Source organism: Panthera tigris, chromosome D4, assembly GCF_018350195.1.
Source record: "Panthera tigris isolate Pti1 chromosome D4, P.tigris_Pti1_mat1.1, whole genome shotgun sequence".
Taxonomy (NCBI): Eukaryota; Metazoa; Chordata; class Mammalia; order Carnivora; family Felidae; genus Panthera; species Panthera tigris.
In genome coordinates, this window is record NC_056672.1 from 82,931,738 (window position 1) to 82,951,907 (window position 20,170).

The following is a 20,170-nucleotide window of genomic DNA, read 5'->3' on the forward strand; positions in this document are numbered from 1 at the left end:
AAGAGGGACAGATGGGGCCCAGCCTCCACTCACTATCCTTATTTAAATTTCCCTCACTGCTTTGCTAATTAATTTCCTGACCAGTCAAATTCCATATATGAAGAGATATCTATGTTTAGAGACAGGGGACAAGAGAGGGCTGGCTCATACATGGCGGTTGAGTTTTTTTGAACACTTAAGTTTTCAAATTTTGAAGTAAGTTTAGACTTAACAAAAGAGTTGCAAAAAAACTAGTACATAGAAACCCTATATACTCTATACCCAGCTTCCCTGTCTGTTAACATCTTACAAACCACAGACTATTCATCAAAACTAAGAAATTAACTTTGGCATAGTATGATTGACCAAAATATAAACTTTATTCAGATTTCCCCAATCATGTTCCCTTCTGTTCCAGAATCCAATCTAGGATCCCATACTGCATACAGTTGTCATGTCTCCGTAGTTTCCTCCAATCATTCTTAGTCTTGCCTTGTCTTTTGTGACAATGATACTTTTGGAGAGTATTCTGTATGTCAGGTATTTTGAAGAATGTCTTTCAATTTGGGTTGCCCTGTTTTCCCATAAGTAGATTGGGAATGATCCATCCCTGGGTGTATATATGTGTATCTGTGCCCCTACTGTAGAATATCAGGGGGGTATATGTGTAAATATACTGGTGATACTGACCTTGCTTGGCTAAAATGGTATCTGTCAGAATTCTCTACTGAAACTTATTACTTTCCCCTTTGTAATTACTAAATATTCTGGGGCTATGCAAATACTCTGTTTCTTTTTAAAACTATGCTCTCTATTTTAGCATCCATAAATGGATCCTGCCTGCAGCAATTATTACTGTTGTGTTTAAGAAAAAATTTTTTTAATGTTTATTTATTTCTGAGACAGAGCATGAGTGGGGGAGGGGCAGAGAGAGAGGGAGACACAGAATCAGAAGCAGGCTCCAGGCTCTGAGCTGCCAGCACAGAGCCTGACACGGGGCTTGAACTCACAGACCGCGAGATCATGACCTGAGCCGAAGTCAGACGGTCAACCCACTGAGCCACCCAGGCGCCCCTACTGTTGTGTTTTAATGGTGATCTTCTATTTCCTTCATGCCTTCTACATTTATTAATTAGAATTCTTCTATAAGAAAGAATGATCATTCCTGTATTCAGTTAGTTCTATCAGTAGGAACTCATGGATATTTTATTCTTTGAGTTATAAACTAATGTATAGTTATTTTGTTGCTCAAGCTGTTCTAACTTTGGCTATTGGAAGTGCTTTCAGGTTAGCTCCTGTGACCTTTCGATAATGCTTCCTCCTTGCCCCTTCCTTTTTAAAATATAGCACATTCTGGCGCGCCTGGGTGGCTCAGTTGGTTAAGGATCTGACTTAGGCTCAGGTCATGATCTCACGGTCCGTGAGTTCGAGCCCCACATTGGGCTCTATGCTGACAGCTCAGAGCCTGGAGCCTGCTTCAGATTCTGTGTCTCCCTCTCTCTCTGCTCCTCCTCTGCTCATGCTCTCTCTCTCTCCTTCAGAAATAAAAACATTAAGATAGCTAGCTAGCTAGCACATTCTAACTTTCTGGCACCACAGATGCTCCAGGCTTGTCTTATATTTTCCCTGCCACAGCCCTAGAATAACCCATTCCTTCAAAGAGTCTGGTTCCTTTTATTGATATTTGGAGACCAAGATCTGGTTCTTCTAAAAATTTTTTCTGAACATGAGTTCATATTGATACTTCCAATCTTGCACCAGATTGGTGCTTCATTCTTGCCTTCCTCTTTCCTGATTTATAACTTCTTTCTCTGATGTGAGAAAATGGACTCTCATTATCAACGATATATTTACCTGCTTGTTCAACTCCAGTATACAAATAAAGTAGTGACAGACTTCCTAACCCATAACCTTGAAAGAAACAAATTTATGAACTAGAGAGCTTTGTTTGTATACAATTCTTTTTGTCTTCAGCCTTATGGTATATAGTCGAAACACTATTTTCCAAGGTCAGCTCCTTTCTTCCCCATTTCCCCATGTGATTTATCTGTAATACCAGTTAGACTCATTCATCACAGTGTACATTCTATCTTTCCCCCCATAAACTTGTTGCTTTTAAACAAATTTATATACCATAAAATTCACTTCTTTAGTGATGTATATTTCTACATTTTGACAAATGCATAAAATTATATGGCTAACACCACAGTTCCACGTAACAGTTCCATCAACCAAAAACATTCCAAAGGCAACTGCAATGTAAATGCTGCTTTCTTAGCACCAACCAGGAGGTGGCAGCGTTTCTCTCTGAGAAGCAGCTTCACAAGGCAACTAAACCATCCAGCAATGCATGCAAAGGGACAAAGGAAGGCAGTTCCCACCCCTCAGTACTCCTTGTGTCATCTTCTCCTGGCTATGGTTATAGGAGTTATGAAGTTAAGCTTCTTCCCTAAAACAGGAGAGTTTGGTTAGAAGGTCCAGAGTCTCATATTCCAACTAAATAAGCAGGATGAATCATCAGAGAGAACAGTCAAGAAGCCAACCATAAATATGCTTTGAGAAAATACAGTGAGGACAAAAAAGGGAGATGAGAAAACTGGAGACCAACACCAAATCAGATCAAAGTGGGGAGATGCTCACAGGCTCTCTCTTCAAGATGTTACTTGTTTGGCAGTGGTGGCTGGGAAACATTTCTGTAAGAGGAAACGGCCAGTGTGGAAGGGAGAGGACTGCTAGCTAAAGGAAAGAACCTGAGCACAGGCAGGATAATACAAAGCATGCTTGAGGCACAGGAAGTAAATTCTGGACAGAAAAGGAGATTAGACACATAGCAGACAAAGTTGGTAACAATTTAAATGCTGTATTACAGGTGTTTATCATGCAGTAAACACAGGGCATTCCAACATGCGAGTAGCTATGCCCATATGGTAGACGCTGTAAAGCAGCACGTTGTCTATACGGTTAGGTACCAGCCCTGCCTGATTAATAATGAATTACAACTTAGTAATTATTATCCACATAATCACCACTAACTTATCTACTGGTAAGGTATTTTACCTCTCCCAGCTGCATCTATAAACCGAGGGTAATATTTAATAATAGGTTTGTGCATATTCAATGAGACAATGCATAGAAAGTGCTGAAGAGTTTCTGATATACATAGTATCTGATAAATATTAGTATTATAAGTAAATTATAAATGACCTAAATTTATCTAAATGCCCTTTTTTAGAACTTTCTTACCTTTCTTCATGATAGGCAAGCTTTTAAAGGATTCTTCTTATCCCACATATAATTTAAAAAAACAAAAATAAAAACCAGTGTTAAGTATATCTGGCTGTCTGCACTTATTAATGAGACAAAACCAATTTGAACAGGGGCGCCTGGGTGGCTCAGTCAGTTGAGCGTCCGACTTCAGCTCAGGTCACGATCTCACGGCCCGTGAATTTGAGCCCCGCGTCGGGCTCTGGGCTAATGGCTCAGAGCCTGGAGCCTGCTTCTGATTCTGTGTCTCCCTCTCTCTCTGCCCTTCCCCCGTTCATGCTCTGTCTCTCTCTGTCCCAAAAATAAATAAACGTTAAAAAAAAATTAAAAAAAAAAAAAAAAAAAAACCAATTTGAACAGTTCACTAAATCTAACTCCCGCCCCGACACACTACTATTATGAACCCCTAGTACCTCGCTGAGTATTTTATATACGTTGTCATATTTAATCCTCTAGAGAATTCCCAAAAGGTTAAGTACTCACTATCACATGATTTTAAAGGTAAGATAATTGACCATCAGACATAAAGCAAACTGCCCAAGGTCACAGAACTGATCTGTCACCAACCCCTGCCTCCATGCTTTCTACTGAACTGTACTATACTATATTGTCCACCCTCCATGAGAACGCTCCTAAAGTTTCTGACACTGGCCCTCTCCTCTTCTGTATCCAAGTTCTTTCCTTGGGTGGTTTTTACCCACCAACAAAATTTTACCACCTGATTGCAAACAGTTCCACAAACTTCTGCTTAAAGGCAGGACTTTTCACTTCAGTTCCTACATATCCACATTCCTTGGTGGACATTGTATGTGTCTTTCACAGGTACCTCAAACAATGCACTGCCAAGGTCAACGCCCCACGCTGCTTTTTAGCCTGACTTTTTTTTCCTGGTAGGGCTGTTACTATTAATCCAAATCTTCAAGTTCAACTTCTGGTGCTGCCCAATATCCAGTATGTTATCAACTCTTATCAGGTAAGCTTCTCCCACGTCTCCCCATCTGTAACATTACTTTTCCTGCCCCTCCTTCAGATTCTTCACACCTTTCTTCCAGACTCTAAAATTTTCTAGGTAGCCTTTCTGCTTTCCCCCACACCAATCCATTCTTTAAAGCCTGCCCCTTGGATTAATCCTCTTAGAAAATTGGTTTATTCATGTAATCTCAGGCCAATGGCTCTCAGAAAGCTTCCCCCAAAACCCCACATTCTTCACAAACCTGGATGCAGATTTCTGGGCATGCCTAACCTCTGAGTACACCATGATTCTAGCAAACAAAATGATACCACATGCAGGTGACATACTGCCTTCCTACTTTTTCATCCCAAATTCCTACTTCCTGCTATGCTCTGAAAGAAGAACTAGTGGAGTATATGAATCCCAGTTAGGACTTGATTGTTAATTGGGGTCTTGCCAAATGGAGCCTGTGAATCCATTCTCACAGAATCTGTAACATCTCACCAGTCTTTCTCCCCACCGAATCTGGGAAATCCCTGTAGGCAGGCGCTACACCAGATTCGTTTTTGGGTTATGAGTACATAGTACAACACCTGGCACACAGTGCAGGCTTGGGAAATAAATAACGCCAAGGCTTAATAGCTAATACTAAGATACAGTGATGGCTGAAGGGTGGGTAGTAGAGCCACAAGCACCACTCACCCTTCCGATTCATCCCCATCTGGAGGCATTTGAGCAGGCGGCAGTACTGGCACCTGTTCCTCTGCTTCCGAGACATGACACAGTTCTTGTCACGACTGCACCGATACACCCGCTTGTTGCAAATGCTCCGCTTGAAAAACCCTTTGCATCCCTCACAGGAGATGATTCCATAGTGCAATCCTGTGGCACGGTCCCCACAAATGAGACAGGTTCGTTGTTCAGCCCGATCATCTGGAACAGAAACTGAACAGATTCAAGTTAGAACACATGGAAATAATGGCTTTAAGCCTGCAGTCCTAAAATAAGCAACCCTGCTCTGGGCAGATCAAGAATATCACTCTTTCCAGGCTGACTGGCAAACAGGGGGCATCTTTAGAGCCTTTGTCTTAGGAACAGATCCTTACATCTACCTGCAGATAACACAAATATAGCCCATCTAAAAAATAACTCATGCTCATGCTCCTCCTCCTGGGTTTCATCATGACTTAGACCAGTATCCAGGTCAGATACTTGGGAGATATCTTCGACTCCTCCCTCTCCCTAACGTTTCTCAGCCACAGCCCATTACTTCTACTCTGCAGAAAGGTAAGGATTACTGATACTGTATGTAAGTGCCCAGCATAGGGCATACATCCATTAAAGCAAAGTTGTAATTATTAACCAGTGAAGAAGTTTGAACCATGCCCAGCCAACCAACCAGTCATCCATCCATTCAACAGATATTAGGCTCTTCTAGTCTAGCCTAGCTAGCTCTTCTAGTCTAGGCATTATTGTAAGGCATGGATACAGCAGTGAATAAAAGTCCCTGCTGAAGCTTACGTTCTAGCAGAATCTCTACTCTGTGTCCAGGCCCTGTGTTCCATACTGGGTATTCAGAAATAAATCATCATGTTCCTGATAGTCAAGGAACTTACTGCCTAGCAACAAACAAGTTAGTCGAAGAGGAAATTCAGGCTGGATATATAGCTCTCTAACTTCCTCTTCCCTCAAATTCACTTGCTCAGGACCAAGCAACTGCTAAAGAACAGCCATATGACAAAAAAAGGTGTTCTGGTGAACTGTGATATCAGATCTTGCTAGCACGTGCAAGAAACCTCCAAAAAAAGGTTTTGATCAGGGGCCAAGAGATTTGAACCTCACTGCTGAGTAACAGGTAACATACAATGATTAAGAACACAGCCTTTAGAGTTGGAGATCCTTATTTTACTGAAGTTCTGACACTTACTAGCTGACTGAACTTGGGAAAATTAAGTTATTTCATCTATCTGAATCTAGTTTCTCTCATCTGTAAAATGGGGGTTAAAATGGTACATACATATCATAGATAAAATACTCAGCACGATGCCTGGGCTGCAATGGACATTTAATAAATGACAGCTACTATTTTTATTATCATTATCCTAACAGGCCCACACTTAATGTGATAATAACATTCCTGAAAACAAAAGCATTTGAAAGCAATGTTAAAGAATGTTAAATGGCAGTATGTGTAGGAGAGATGTAAAGAAGAAAGGATACTAGCATTTAGGCAACTTTATTACATGCCAACTTAGAGATGTCTTTATGATCCCTATTTGTAGTAGGCTGGATAATGGCCACCCAAATATATCAGGTCCTAATCCCTGAAACCTGTAAATCTTATCTTGTAAGGAAAAGCGGGCTTTGCAGATGTGATCAAATAAGGATCTTGGGTTGGGAGATTATTCTGGCTTATTTAGGTGGGCCCTACTTGCAATCACACATGTCTTTATAAAGAGAAAGACAGAGGGAGATTTGATATAGACAGAGGGGGATTTGATATAGCAGAAGAGGACACACACACGCACGCACGCACACGTGCACAGAGGAGAAGGCAATGTGAAGACAGGTGGAAGGTGGACACAAGGAATGGCTGCCACTACAAGTTGGATGAGGCAAGAAATGAATTCTCCCCTAAAGCCTCTGGAGTAAGTGTGGCTCTGCCCACCTTCATTTCTACCCAGTGATACTGATGATTTTTGGACTTCTGATTCCCTAACTGTGAGAAAATAAATTTCCATTGTTTCAAGCCACCCAGTTTGTGGTAATTTTTAACAGCAGCACAGGAAACTAATACACAATATTTTTTCCATACAGGGAAACATATATTAAGGCTCTTGCCAAAGAACACAGCAAATAGCAGGTATGCAGAGAGAACCATCAGATACATGACCACATGGCTAGGGATATAGAGAAAGACAGATATGGAAAGAAGAATCACCTAGGTTCTTGAGGACTCTGTATTTTGTAATTACAAAATTTTCTAAGCCTTTCTTTTTTCACATTTTTCTTTAACATTTATTTATTTTTGAGAGAGACAGAGACAGAGTGCAAGCTGGGGAGGGACAGAGATGGGGAAACAGAATCCGAAGCAGACTCCAGGCTCAGAGCTGTCAGCACAGAGCCTGATGTGGGACTTGAACTCATGAACCATGAGATCATGACCTGAGCCAAAGTTGGCCACTTAACCCAAGGGGTCCCACAGAACTTTCCAAGCTTTTCTAAGGCTTGGATGAACTTCCTAACTGTGGGCAAACTGACATACCATGACAAACTCACATTCCCATGTCTTGGAATACACTACTTTGTTTTCTTTTTAATTGGTCAAGCTAACTTAAATGGGTTTTTGCTACATGCAGCTAAAAGAAACTTGGTTAAAATGGTTCTATAAAAATGGCCCTGGTGTAATAAGTATTCTTTTTCTTTTCCTTTTTTTTTTTAATTTTTAATGTTTATTCATTTTTAAGATACAGAGAGAGCACAGTAGGGTGGGTCAGAGAGAGAGAGAGGGACACACAGAATCTGAAGCAGGCTCCAGGCTCTGAGCTGTCAGCACAGAGCCTGATGCAAGGCTCGAACTCACGAACCGTGAGATCATGACCTGAGCTAAAGTCGGATGCTAAATTGAGCCACCCAGGTGCCCTATCTTTTCCTCTTTTAAAAATGCAAAAGAAATTCAAGGTAAACATTAGAGTAAAGTTACAACAGAAAATTTAAAAACGAAACCAGAAAAAGCCAAAAAGGCAAAATGAATGATAGGACAATAGTACTATGTGTGGGATGGGATTCCCTAGAGTGCTGGGCTTGAGTTGCTGAAAGGGCTTAGAAACAGAACATAGAATACTGTGAAAAAATCATGACTGGATACAGAGGACCTAAATTTTCTCACTTTAAATTCAAACCTTCAATATTAAATTTACATATGCATGATATCATATTCTATCATATATATGATATATATCATACATAAACACACATTAAAATGTAAACCAGGGGTGCCTGGGTGGCTCAGTCGGTTAAGCGGCCGACTTTGGCTCAGGTCATGATCTCACGGTCTGTGAGTTCGAGCCCCGCGTCGGGCTCTGTGCTGACAGCTCGGAGCCTGGAGCTTGCTTCCGATTCTGTGTCTCCCTCTCTCTCTGACCCTCCGCTGTTCATGCTCTGTCTCTCTCTGTCTCAAAAATAAATAAACATTAAAAAAAAATTAAAAAATATATATATAAACCAGAACTCTATCAGAATAGACTTAAAAAGAGTTATAATTAATCAATTTCTAGAAGAACCATACCATCCCTTTCTTCATGGATATGATTTCACTGAACACCGACCACAACTAAGCACTGTGGTTTGTGCTGTGTCACATAATTCTCATAATCCCAAAGGTGGATACAAGTGCTATCATCCTTTTGTAATTGAGAGAATGGAGATCTCAAAAAAAAGTTAAGTAACTTGTCCATTTATGAGTTGACGACCCTCATCTGCTAGTATCAGAATTGGAGTTCAGTAGCCTCTTTAGAAAGCATTCGTATGGTACTCTGTGCAGCATCTGGATCCAGAGCAAAGGACCCACTGAGCAACAATCCAATACAGACCTGTTAAGCATCTGCTTATACCTTGTGACACTGCTTGTTCTTGTCCTTCTCATCAGAGTTTAAAAGGCCACAATGAGATCAAAGACGAGGTGGGAATAATTCTCCACTGAGGGCACAAAGAGACTAGATTCCCTTTGAGTCCTATGACGGCTTCTCTCTCTGGCCACAGCTATTCTTCCTGCCATGTTCTGTTTCTATAAAACAGCACTGGTCTATGCCACAGACCAGGAACTAATTCAGAAGGAAGCCTCTCAAAGGTACAGGAGAAAGGCTCTCTCCCAGCGAACCCTGAAGCCCTTCAAGGAAGCATTTGACAAACTCCCCTCACAACATGTGGGAAAAGATCACAGAAACAGGAGAAATTATTGTTAACTGACCACTTGGGTACCAGGCCCTGTATCAGGCACTTAACATGTTATTGTGCTGAATCATAAAATATAAAGTACCTTATTTTACTGAAGAGGAAACTGAAGCTTATGAGGTCACCCAGTCACCAAGTATGGGAGTTAGGGCTAGAACCCCCAAGTCTAAGAATCTAATCATCACATTCTGTGGCCACAGCAAAGCAAATCTATCTATTCCATATGCAAGTAAGTCAGGCCCTTTGCCACTTGGGGGGGAAAAAAAGCTAAAAAGCCAAAACCTGTGTAAATGAACACATTGAAGCAAAATGCCCCAACTGTGCCCTGCCAGATACCAGATACAGATTTCTGCACCTCCTATTCTTGTAATGGAGTTGAAGGGTATTTTTATCTTTATTATTTCACTTGTACCAGGCCAGGACAAGGATCATTTTTATAGATATCACAAAAAACATTTAGTGAGTATTCATTGTGTCCCATGCAACATTCAAGACATTTTTACATGTGTGGCCTTACTTATTCATCACAATAACTGAGAGGAATCATTATTCTCATATTACAGAACCTGGAATCTTAGAGCTAGAAAATGCCTTGGAAATTGCCTTGAGCAGACCTTTACTGGAGGCATGAATGCCCTCTACAACATTCCAAAAATAAGGGGTTGCCCCACACTCTACTTGCACATCTTTAGGGAATCAATAAGGTACTTCATTCCATTCATTTCATTTTACACAGTTTTAATGGTTCAAAAGCTTCTTTTTACCCTAAGCAAAAGTCTGTTAACCTGAAGCTTTCCCTACTGCCCTGAATTATGTGCTCAAGGGCAAAAAATAAATGTATAACCTAACCTAGTTTATATACCAACCATTCAGAAATTTAAAGCTAAATGGGGTTTCCAACTGTGAATTTCTTCTTCTTCCATTTCTTTTTTAAATGTTTATTTTGAGACAGACGGAGAAAAGGAGAGAGAGAATCTCAAGCAGGGTCCATGCTGTCAGTGCAGAGCCTGACGCGGAGGCTCGATCCCACAAACCACGAGATCATGACCTGAGCCAAAATCAAGAGTCAGATGCTTAACTGACTGAGCCACCCAGGCGCCCCTTCCTCTCCCATTTCTTATTCTTAATGAAATCACATAGTATCAAGATCTCTTCAAGTATCCAGAACTGAATGGTTTTTTTCTTAATATGAGACTCAATTAGCTTTGCTTTTATGTTTCTTCAGCTATCAGTACCAGTAAACACATAGTATTTTATAATTACTAGTACTGTAAAAATGCTACATACTTAATAACTGGCAAACTGAAGCTTAAAAGAGGCAAAGAACCTTAATCTTGGTTACACAGCCAGTCAACAGTAGAACTGAAATCAGAATTCAAGACCTTTTATTTCTAATCCCCCTTACACTTAATTCATATCTCATTCATAAACGTCTAAAGCTTAAAGTATTTATCACATATACCATTAACCCATGTCTTTCTTTCTTTCTTAAGATTTTTTATTTTTATTTTTTTTTAACGTTTATTTATTTTTGAGACAGAGAGAGACAGAGCATGAATGGGGGAGGGTCAGAGAGAGAGGGAGACACAGAATCCGAAACAGGCTCCAGGCTCTGAGCGGTCAGCACAGAGCCCGACGCGGGGCTCGAAATCACGGACCGCGAGATCATGACCTGAGCCGAAGTCGGCCGCTTAACCAACTGAGCCACCCAGGCACCCCAAGACTTTTTATTTTTTAAGTAGTCTTTACACCCAATGTGGGGCTTGAACTTACAACCAAAAGATCAAGAGTTGCATGTTCTACCAACTGAGTTAGCCAGGCATCCCAACCCATGTCTTTCTTATTCCATTCTTGTGAAGGTGAATGCTGAACCCAAAGGTAGGACTTTATCTTTGTCCTTGATAAATTTTATCTTTATATAATAAATTCTGTATGTCATTCTGGCCTATTGAAATCTTTAGGAATCCAGTCCTGTCACCCAGTGCACTAGTTATTTCTCCTACCTCCTTCTTTTCTCCAGGTTTGGTATTAGATTATTTGCATTTCCATCCTTAAGACAATATTAAACAAAATGTGGTGGGGCACCTGGGTGGCTCAGTTGGTTACATGTCTAACTCTTGGTTTTGGCTCAGGTCATGCTCCCACAACTCATGAGTTTAAGCCATGCATTGGGCTTTGTGCTGAAAGTGTGGAACCTGTTTGGGATTCTCTTTCTCCCTCTCTCTGCCCCTCCCCACTGCATGCTCTATCAAAAATAAACATTTTTTTAATGTGGCCAATAAATAAACATTAAAAGGGGAGGGGGCACCTGGATGGCTCAGTCATTAAGCCTCTGACTCTCGATCTCATCTCATATCATAATTTCACGGTTTGTGTGATCCAGTCCCACATCGGACTCTGGGCTGACAGCACAGAGCCTACTTGGGATTCTCTCTCTCCATCCCCATCTGCCCCTCCCCTGTGCTCGTTCTCTCTCTCTCTCTCTCTCTTTCTCTCAGAATAAATAAATATACATTAAAAATAGAAGAATATGGGAATGCAAGCTGGTGCAGCCACTCCAGAAAGCAGTATGGAGGCTCCTCAAAAAACTAAAAATAGAACTACCCTCCGACCCAGCAATTGCACTACTAGGCATTTCTCCACAGGATACAGGTGTGCTGTTTCAAAGGGACACATGCACCCCCATGTTTATAGCAGCACTATCAACAATAGCCAAAGTATGGAAAGAGCCCAAATGTCCACTGATGGATGAATGGATGAAGAAGATGTGGTATATATATATACAATGGAGTATTACTCAGCAATCAAAAAGAATGATTTGTTGCCATTTGCAAATACATGGATGGAACCGGAGGGTATTATGCTGAGTGAAATTAGTCAGAGAAAGACAAAAATCCTATGACTTCATTCACATGAAGACTTTAAGAGACAAAACAGATGAACATAAGGGAAGGGAAACAAAAATAATATAAAAACAGGGAGGGGGACAAAACAGAAGAGACTCATAAATATGGAGAACAAACTGAGGGTTATGGGAGAGGTTGTGGGAGGGGGGATGGGCTGAATGGGTAAGGGGCACTAAGGAATCTACTCCTGAAATCATTGTTGCACTATATGCTAACTAATGTGGATGTAAATTAAAAAAAAAAATTAAATTTAAAAATATATATATAATAATAAATGGGGCATCTGGGTGGCTCAGTTGGTTAAGCATCTGACTTCAGCTCAGGTCATGATCTCACAGTTTGTGAGTTCAAGCCCCATGTCAGGCTCTGTGCTGACAGTTCAGAACCGGGAGCCTGCTTCAGATTCTATGTCTCCCTCTCTCTCTCTGCCCCTCTCTCACTCATGCTCTGTCTCTCTAAAATAAATAAATGTTCAAAAAAATTTTTTAATATATAGTAATAAACAAACAGAAGGTGGCATTCTGGTAAGCTGTGAGAGACCCTTCTCCAATCTGACTTAACCATTAGCATTCTGGAAATAGATGCTCAATTAGCTCTGCCTCTAGATTAGACCAGACACTCTAGTCTGGCTTGCATTTCCCTATCTTATATATAAGGATATCATGAACGAATGTGTCATATAACTCACTGAAATTTCAGATTCATTACAGCATCTACAGCAGACTCTGACTAGTGAGACTAACACAAAGGAAATATTCATAACCATTCCTAATTAAGCACTGTTAATTTATTAAATCAATGTTCTTGATCTGTATTATTCTACCTAAAATGTAATGGAAAGAGAATTAGGCAAGTAAGTACTTCATATTGGAGACTATGGATCATAGTAACTATACTGCTCAGAAGTCAGAAAGATAAGAGAGGAGATGACAAAAAAAAACGAGGGTTTGAAAAACGGCAGGTATTTGAAACTCTGAACAAGGTAGTTCGTTAGCTGCAGAAACAGCAATGAGTAAAAAATAGTGTAGGAGAGAGAAGACTTACTAATTTGTCAGAGAAGATGAATATTTATCTTGATCAGCAGTACTAGAAGGGCTCAGACAGTGACCTTTGAGAATACCATTTCCTACAAACAGGAGCCTGGACTCCTTAGAGAAATGGTTGATTGCAGATTTGAGGCAGAATATATATAGGATGAGTGTTATTGTGCTACCCAAGACTAATATGGGATCATGTTACATCAAAAAGATATAGGAAGCAGGGCACCTGGGTGACTTAAGTCAGTTGAGCGTCTGACACTTGATTTCGGCTTAGGTCATGGTTTCACAGTTCATGAGATTGAGCTCATGTGCTGACAAAGCAGAGCCTGCTTGGGACTCTCACTCTCCCTGCCCCTCCCTACTCATGCTCTCTCCCAAAAGAAATAGACTTAAACACAAACAAAGAAGAATATAGGAAGCAACACAAAAAGCCTCCCACTCACCTAAAATGGAGCAACCTATATACATCAAAAAGAATAATGACAGCAGTGGGTTAAAACACTTCAAGATAATAATCAATGCATTTACAATAATATTAAAAAGAAAAACCTCATTAGTTACCATGGAGGTCACTTGCACACTAATTCATTATTCTGAAAATTGATGTACTAAGGGGAAAAAAGCAAACACTAAAAGTAAAGCTATTGGAATCTTCCTCTCTTTCCCCTCTCCTCAAGAGTAAAAGGAGAGAGGAAGGTGTAAACTAAGACAGTTTTTAAGAACTTTAAACTTTTAAACTTTATGCTTTAACTGAAAAGACTGAAATTAGGTGAACAGACCTGCGTGGCAGTCAAGAGAACAGGCTTGGATAGGGAGGTAGAGTTGATCTCAAGGCCTACAGCAAGGTAAACCTCAACTCACAGATGGAAAGGAAAGAGAGCAGGATCCGCTCTCCAGATCTCTTGAATAGAGGCAGTAGAACATACAGACTAAGAACCTAGGCTCTAGAGTTACACTCTGGCTCAAACTAGGCTGTCACTTGCTAGCTGTGTGACTTTGGAAGGTTTCTTAACCTCTTCAGAGGTATCTCAGTTTCTAATCTACAAAATGTAGATAATATTATTGTACCTTCTTCAAATAACTGTTTTGACAATCAAGGAATTAACAGACTGCTTATAAATGACATGGAACTCTAGCATCCTCATGGTATTAGAATGAAACAGCTTTGTAAATTCTAAAGTACTCTAACACTATTATTGCTTGTCTTTTTTTTTTTTTTTTTTGAACTAAAAAACTTTTAAAATTTAGCACAAAAGAGTATTATTCAGTCTGGTGGCAGGGGAAGGTAGTGACAGATTTCCTAGAAGAGGTGAGTTCTGAAGTATGACTACCACTTAGATAAATGAAGGCAGAGGAGGGTACAGGGAGAAGAAATAACTGGCATATAAAGTCATGTCTTAAATTTGCAGCTGGAAAGCTCTCTCCAAGTTGGGTTTCCTCTGAGAAGAATCTCGTTCCTTTCTATAACAGCCAAGATACTTCACTGAGCTTTAGCAAGACTATCAAGATGAGTTACACAGAAACATCCACAGATACAATGTCAAGTTATGTCTTAACCCCTTTATATGTGAAAGAGTCATGATCTGCCCATAATTTGGTTCCTACACAATGTTCTAAAAGGAGCCTGCTGGTTACTCACGATAAATAAATGTAACATACATGAGCATTATTAGAAATAAGATAAGATATTGGTCTTTGCTAGTTTTTCAAACCTTAGGAATAATCTTAAGAATTTGTTTTCAAGCCAAAAATTATTCTCATGCAGGTAACAGGAAGTATCATATTAAATTTCACTTCTTCAGGGGCATTGGGTGGCTCAGTTGGTTGAGCGTCTGACTCTTGATTTCGGCTCGGGTCATAATCTCATGGTTTGTGGGTTTGAGCCCTGCTCCGGGCTCTGTGCTGACGGCACAAAGCCTGCTTGGGATTTTTTTTTCTCTCTCTCAAAATAAATAAATATTAATACATACATACATACATACATTTCTTCAAATTTTAACACTCCTGCTGAAACAGATAAGGGCAAAAGCAGAGCTCGGTTGGGGTCTCTATGGACACAGATTAATTTTCAGAGGCAGATATATCAAATTCAAAGGAGATAATGAAAACAATGAATAAAGCAGCTGATATCATTGGCCTAGAAAAATTAATAACAATCTGAACCATGTACAGAGCCCTAGCAACATCTCAGAGGACCACTGACATGTCTGCTCAAATAAATGGAACAAAAAGTAAAGGAGAACAAAGACATTTATAAACTAATCTGTTCATCAATCTGACCAGAATTTTACAATACTTAGGTTCTTATTTTGTATAAGCGGCAGGACCCCTTAGTTACACCAAACCAAAGTTACACTGCAGGTTAAGTCTCAATCAAAGACATTAACGGTAACATCTGGCACCATGATTGCTACTGAGAAGATGCTCATTTTGTAGAATAAATGAATGAACAATGAATGAATAAATGGTATGGCTTTCCAAATTAGAAGTCATAACCCACAGCATCATGACTAGCATTTTTGGAGGAAATGAAATAGAAAATATCAAAGTGCTTCGTATGTAGTAAGGGTAAAATATTGTGAAACCTTTCTTTCAAATGAAGTATGTTCATTTGTGTGACTGTGTGTACATATGTGTGGTGTAGTACTGTATCACAATGTATTAAGGATTAAAGTGTAAAAAGTTTGAAATACATTGGCTTGGTGGGTTAAGACACTTAATCAAGTAGGAATTCCAGCTCTCCACTTCTCAGCTCTGTAACTGTGGTCACACTCCTCAGTTCTCTAAGTCTCACTATCAACTGTAAAACAGATACCTATAGTACTCGCCTCACGGACTAGGGAATACAATGATAATAGCTAACATGCACGCTGGCACTATGTAACAAGTTCTGTTCTTTATGTATTACATATAATTCACTCCTTCCTCACAACTCTATGTAGTAGATACTACTATTATCTCCATTTTGCAGATGAAAAAACTGAGGCACACATAGAATAAGAAATATGCCCAAAGTCCCCTAGCTAATAGGCAGTAGAGCCAGAATTCTAAGCAGACAAACTTGCACCAGGATCTGAGAACTTTCACACTAAACTATAGTGCTTACTACAATGCCTAATATACGGCAAACATGCAATAAATGTTAGTTGTGTTGTGGTTGTTAGATACAAGTTTTCTGTAAGATTAGAACCTTTTTTCTACAACTTTATGAAACATTTTAGAAAGTATTTTTGTTTAAAAAAATCCACCTTCAAAGCAATAAATAGTGCTTTAATTTAAAAAGAAAAAGGCTTTGATAGATTTCAACATTACCTCTCAATTCATAGCAAACTAGGAATTAAAAAAAACTTATTTATTTAATATGATAAAGGTTATTTAAAGAAACCTAAACCAAATATCATACTTAATGGTGAAATGCTTACAAAAGTTTTTCTTTTAAGATTGGAAATAAGACAAGGATGGGCCATTGTCAACACCTTCATTCACAGTGTAAGTATTGGAGGTTCTAGACAGCACAGTGAAATAAAAAATACACAAAAACTAACCATATTTCTAATACCATCCACAAAGAGATAAAATTTTTAAAAACCTGCCACTTACAACAATATCAAGGAAATATAAAATAGCTAGGATGCAAACCAATAAAAACATGCAAGATCTCTATGGAGAAATTGTAAAACACTTAATATAAAATATTTCTAAGATAAATTGAGGAAGACTTCAGTAACTGAAGAGAAATACTATGCTAACATACTGTGAGTTATTACTGTAAAGATCAATAGAGTAAAATCCCATTCAAAATCCCAACTCTGTATGTTTGTGTATAACTTGAGATAATTGTAAAATGTATATGGGAAACACAAAAGAACAAAAAGAGCACAGATAGTTGAGAAAAACAAGATTTTACCATATATCAATATTCATTTTAAAGTTATAGTAACTAAGATATGTTTTATCAGCTTAGGGATAGAACAATAGACCAAAGGAACTGAATGAAGACATACCATACCACAACATAACCAGGCATATTATGGATATTTAATTTACGGTAAAGTTGGCACAGAAGAGCAGTGAGGAAATGACAAGTCTTTTCAGTGAACAGCACGGGACAATTAGATATCTATATGGAAAGAAAATGGGACTTCACCCTACCTCACACCAGGCAAAATATTTAATTCCAACTAGATTCCAATGTCAAAAGCAAAATAACATACCTCTCAGAAGATAATTAAAAAAACCTTCATGATCTTGGATTAGGAAGATATTTTTAAAACAGGCCACAAAAAGCATTAATCATAAAGAAAAACTAATAAAATGAGACTACATTAAAATGAAGAACATCCAGAGAGTGAAAAGTATGAGAGAAGATAAATGCAATACACATAAACTACAAAGAGCCAATATTCAAAAATATAAAACTCCTATACAACATTAAGAGAAATGCAAGCCAGTAGAAAACTGGGCAAGAAAGTTAAACAGGCATTTCACAAAGGAGACTATCCACATTCATCAATAAACTTAAGATGTCAAATCTATTAGTAACCAAGGATATGTTAATTAAAACCACAATAACATACTAATGGCTAAAAATTAAAAAAAAAAAAAGATTTCAAGTTATGATGGCAATTTGGAAAAACTAACTTTCATATGTTATTGATAGAAGTGTTTATTAGTCCAACTACTATAGAAAACAGCATGACCCAGGGTACCCGGGTGGCTCAGCTGGTTAAGTGTTTGACTTCAGCTCAGGTCATGATCTCATGGTCTGTGAGTTCGAGCCCCGCATCAGGCTCTGTGCTGACAGCTCAGAGCCTGGAGCCTCTCTCTGCCCCTCCCCCGCTGGCACTCTATCTCTCAAAAATAAATAAACATTAAAAAAAAATTTTTAACTAAAAAAAGAAAAGAAAAGAAAACAGCGTGTCATTATTACTGGTGAAGATATACCTTTTTATATTTCCAGGTATATGCCTGACAGAAATGCATGCATATGTGTATGAATGGACAAAATTGAGGACGTTCATAATGGCAAGCTTTGTCAAAGCTGCAATTAAAAATAACCCAAATATACGGGGTGCCTGGGTGGCTCAGTCGGTTAAGCATCAGACTTCAACTCAGATCATGATCTCACGGTTTGTGAGTTTGAGTCCTGCATGGGGCTCTGTGCTGACAGCCCAGATCCTAGAGCTGCTTCAGATTCTGTGTCTCCCTCTCTTTCTGCTCCTCCCCCGCTCACGCTGTCTGTCTCTCAAAAAAGAATAAACATTACAAAAAATAATAACCCAAATATGACTCTATTTGACTATATACAGTTATCTATAGTCAACATGACTACAGATAAATAGGTTTATTCATACAGGGTAACACTATACAGCTATAAAGGTATTAAACTACTGCAACAACATGGATGACTTACACAAACAATGTTGGGTAAAAGAAGCCAGATCGAATAAAAAACCCCAAAACCGAACCATTCTATAGGATTTCATTCATATTAAATAAGTTAAAACAACAACAACAACAAAAATAGGCACAGATGGGAAAGAGACATATAGTGAGAACACTGCTGGGGGCGGGGATAGGAGCTTTTGGATCCTGGCAACATTCTATTTCTTGACTTGATTCATTAAAAGCTGTGAAACTGCATTTATGTACTTTTTCCCAAGTGTTATATTTCATAGTAAAAAAGTTGAAAACAAAAGAGCAGGGCACTTTAGGAAAGGGAAAGGACATCAACGGGGGGAAAAAAAGGAAAACAAATGTAAGGTATGTCTGGGCAAACTACATTGATATACAGTCAAGCAGAGTGATCTTATAAAGGAATGGTCAGAGAGAAGTCTAGAAAACTGGAATAGATTGTAATCCATTTTATCCTACTGATAAAAGACTACTGAGAGTTTTAAATAGAGATTATATCTGGATCAAAACAATATTTTAAGAGTATCAATCTTACAATGATGTGTGGGTTGTGACAAGATGAATGGCATGGGCATCTGTGGGTAAGAGGAATGGGGAAGGGATCAATCAAAAATGAACTTGAGGTTCTACACTAAGGTGGCTGTGAGAAAAGTGGTATCACTAACGGAAAAAAAGTAACAGCTGAGTGAGGGACAAAATCAATGGCTTTAGTTTGTTTTTTTAAATTTGTTTTCTTAATGTTTATTTATTTTCGAGACAGAGAGAGACAGATCATGAACGGGGGAGGGTCAGAAAGAGAGGGAGACACAGACTCTGAAGCAGGCTCCAGGCTCTGAGCTGTCAGCACAGCCTGACGCGGGGCTCGAGCTCACAGACCCTGAGATCATGACCGGAGCCAAATCTGCAACATATGGAAGAGCTGAAGCTATGGCAATAGGCTACAACTCTAAGGAGGAAGGGGATGTGTAGAGAAGCAACGGCAGGATAAAACTGAGACACAGGGGAAGGTAAGAAGTTTATGGAAGGAAAGTGAGATGACTTGATCAAAGAAGACATAGGTGGAATAATCCATGATTAAGAGAAAGATAAGAAACAAAAGCGTTTCATAAAGAAGAGAGTATTGTCAAATGCAATGCAGGTCAAAACGTGTGAGAAAGAAGAAAAGGCTCCAAGGTTACCAACTAATGAGATTTTGGGTAAACTGGTTAGAATAAAAATCATTCTGAATTAAAAACAAGTGAGTGGTGGGGCTGGCTCAGTTGGAAGAGCATGTGACTCCTGATCTCAAGGTTTTAAGTTTGAGTCCCACTTTGAGTGTAGAGATTATTTAAAAAATAAAATCTTAAAAAAATAGGTGAGTGGTGAAGAAATAAAATCAGCAGTGTTTTATTGAGTAGTGTCACTCCATTTAAGAGTGACAGAAAAACAGTTTATAGGAAGAAGCAACAGATTTTAAACAGATGTTTATTTTAACTGGGAGAGATGCATATGGATTTAAAAGAAGATAAACATAAGAACAAAGGCTTTTAAGAGGAGATTGAACTATAATTCAGACATATGTTCAAAATAAAAACCTGCATGAAAAGTAAAAAAAAAAAAACTTAACATTTAAATTTTTCTTTTTAGTAAGAAAAAGATAAGTTACTTGGCCATGGTCAGAA

General features: G+C 38.9%; 1 protein-coding gene across 6 annotated transcripts in view; it reads right to left on the reverse strand.

Annotated features, from left to right (window-relative positions):
• Window positions 1-20,170, reverse strand: part of NR6A1 (nuclear receptor subfamily 6 group A member 1) — a 224,907-nt gene that overhangs the window by 27,981 nt on the left and 176,756 nt on the right. For 4 of the 6 annotated variants that reach the window (XM_042963340.1, XM_042963339.1, XM_042963337.1 and 1 more), the window contains one exon: window positions 4,898-5,140. In XM_042963340.1, the coding sequence (XP_042819274.1) occupies window positions 4,898-5,140 (243 nt within the window). Of the gene's footprint in view, window positions 1-3,222; window positions 3,256-4,897; window positions 5,141-20,170 lie in introns of all 6 variants that reach the window. The other 2 variants (XM_042963338.1, XM_042963341.1) reach the window with 1 other exon arrangement.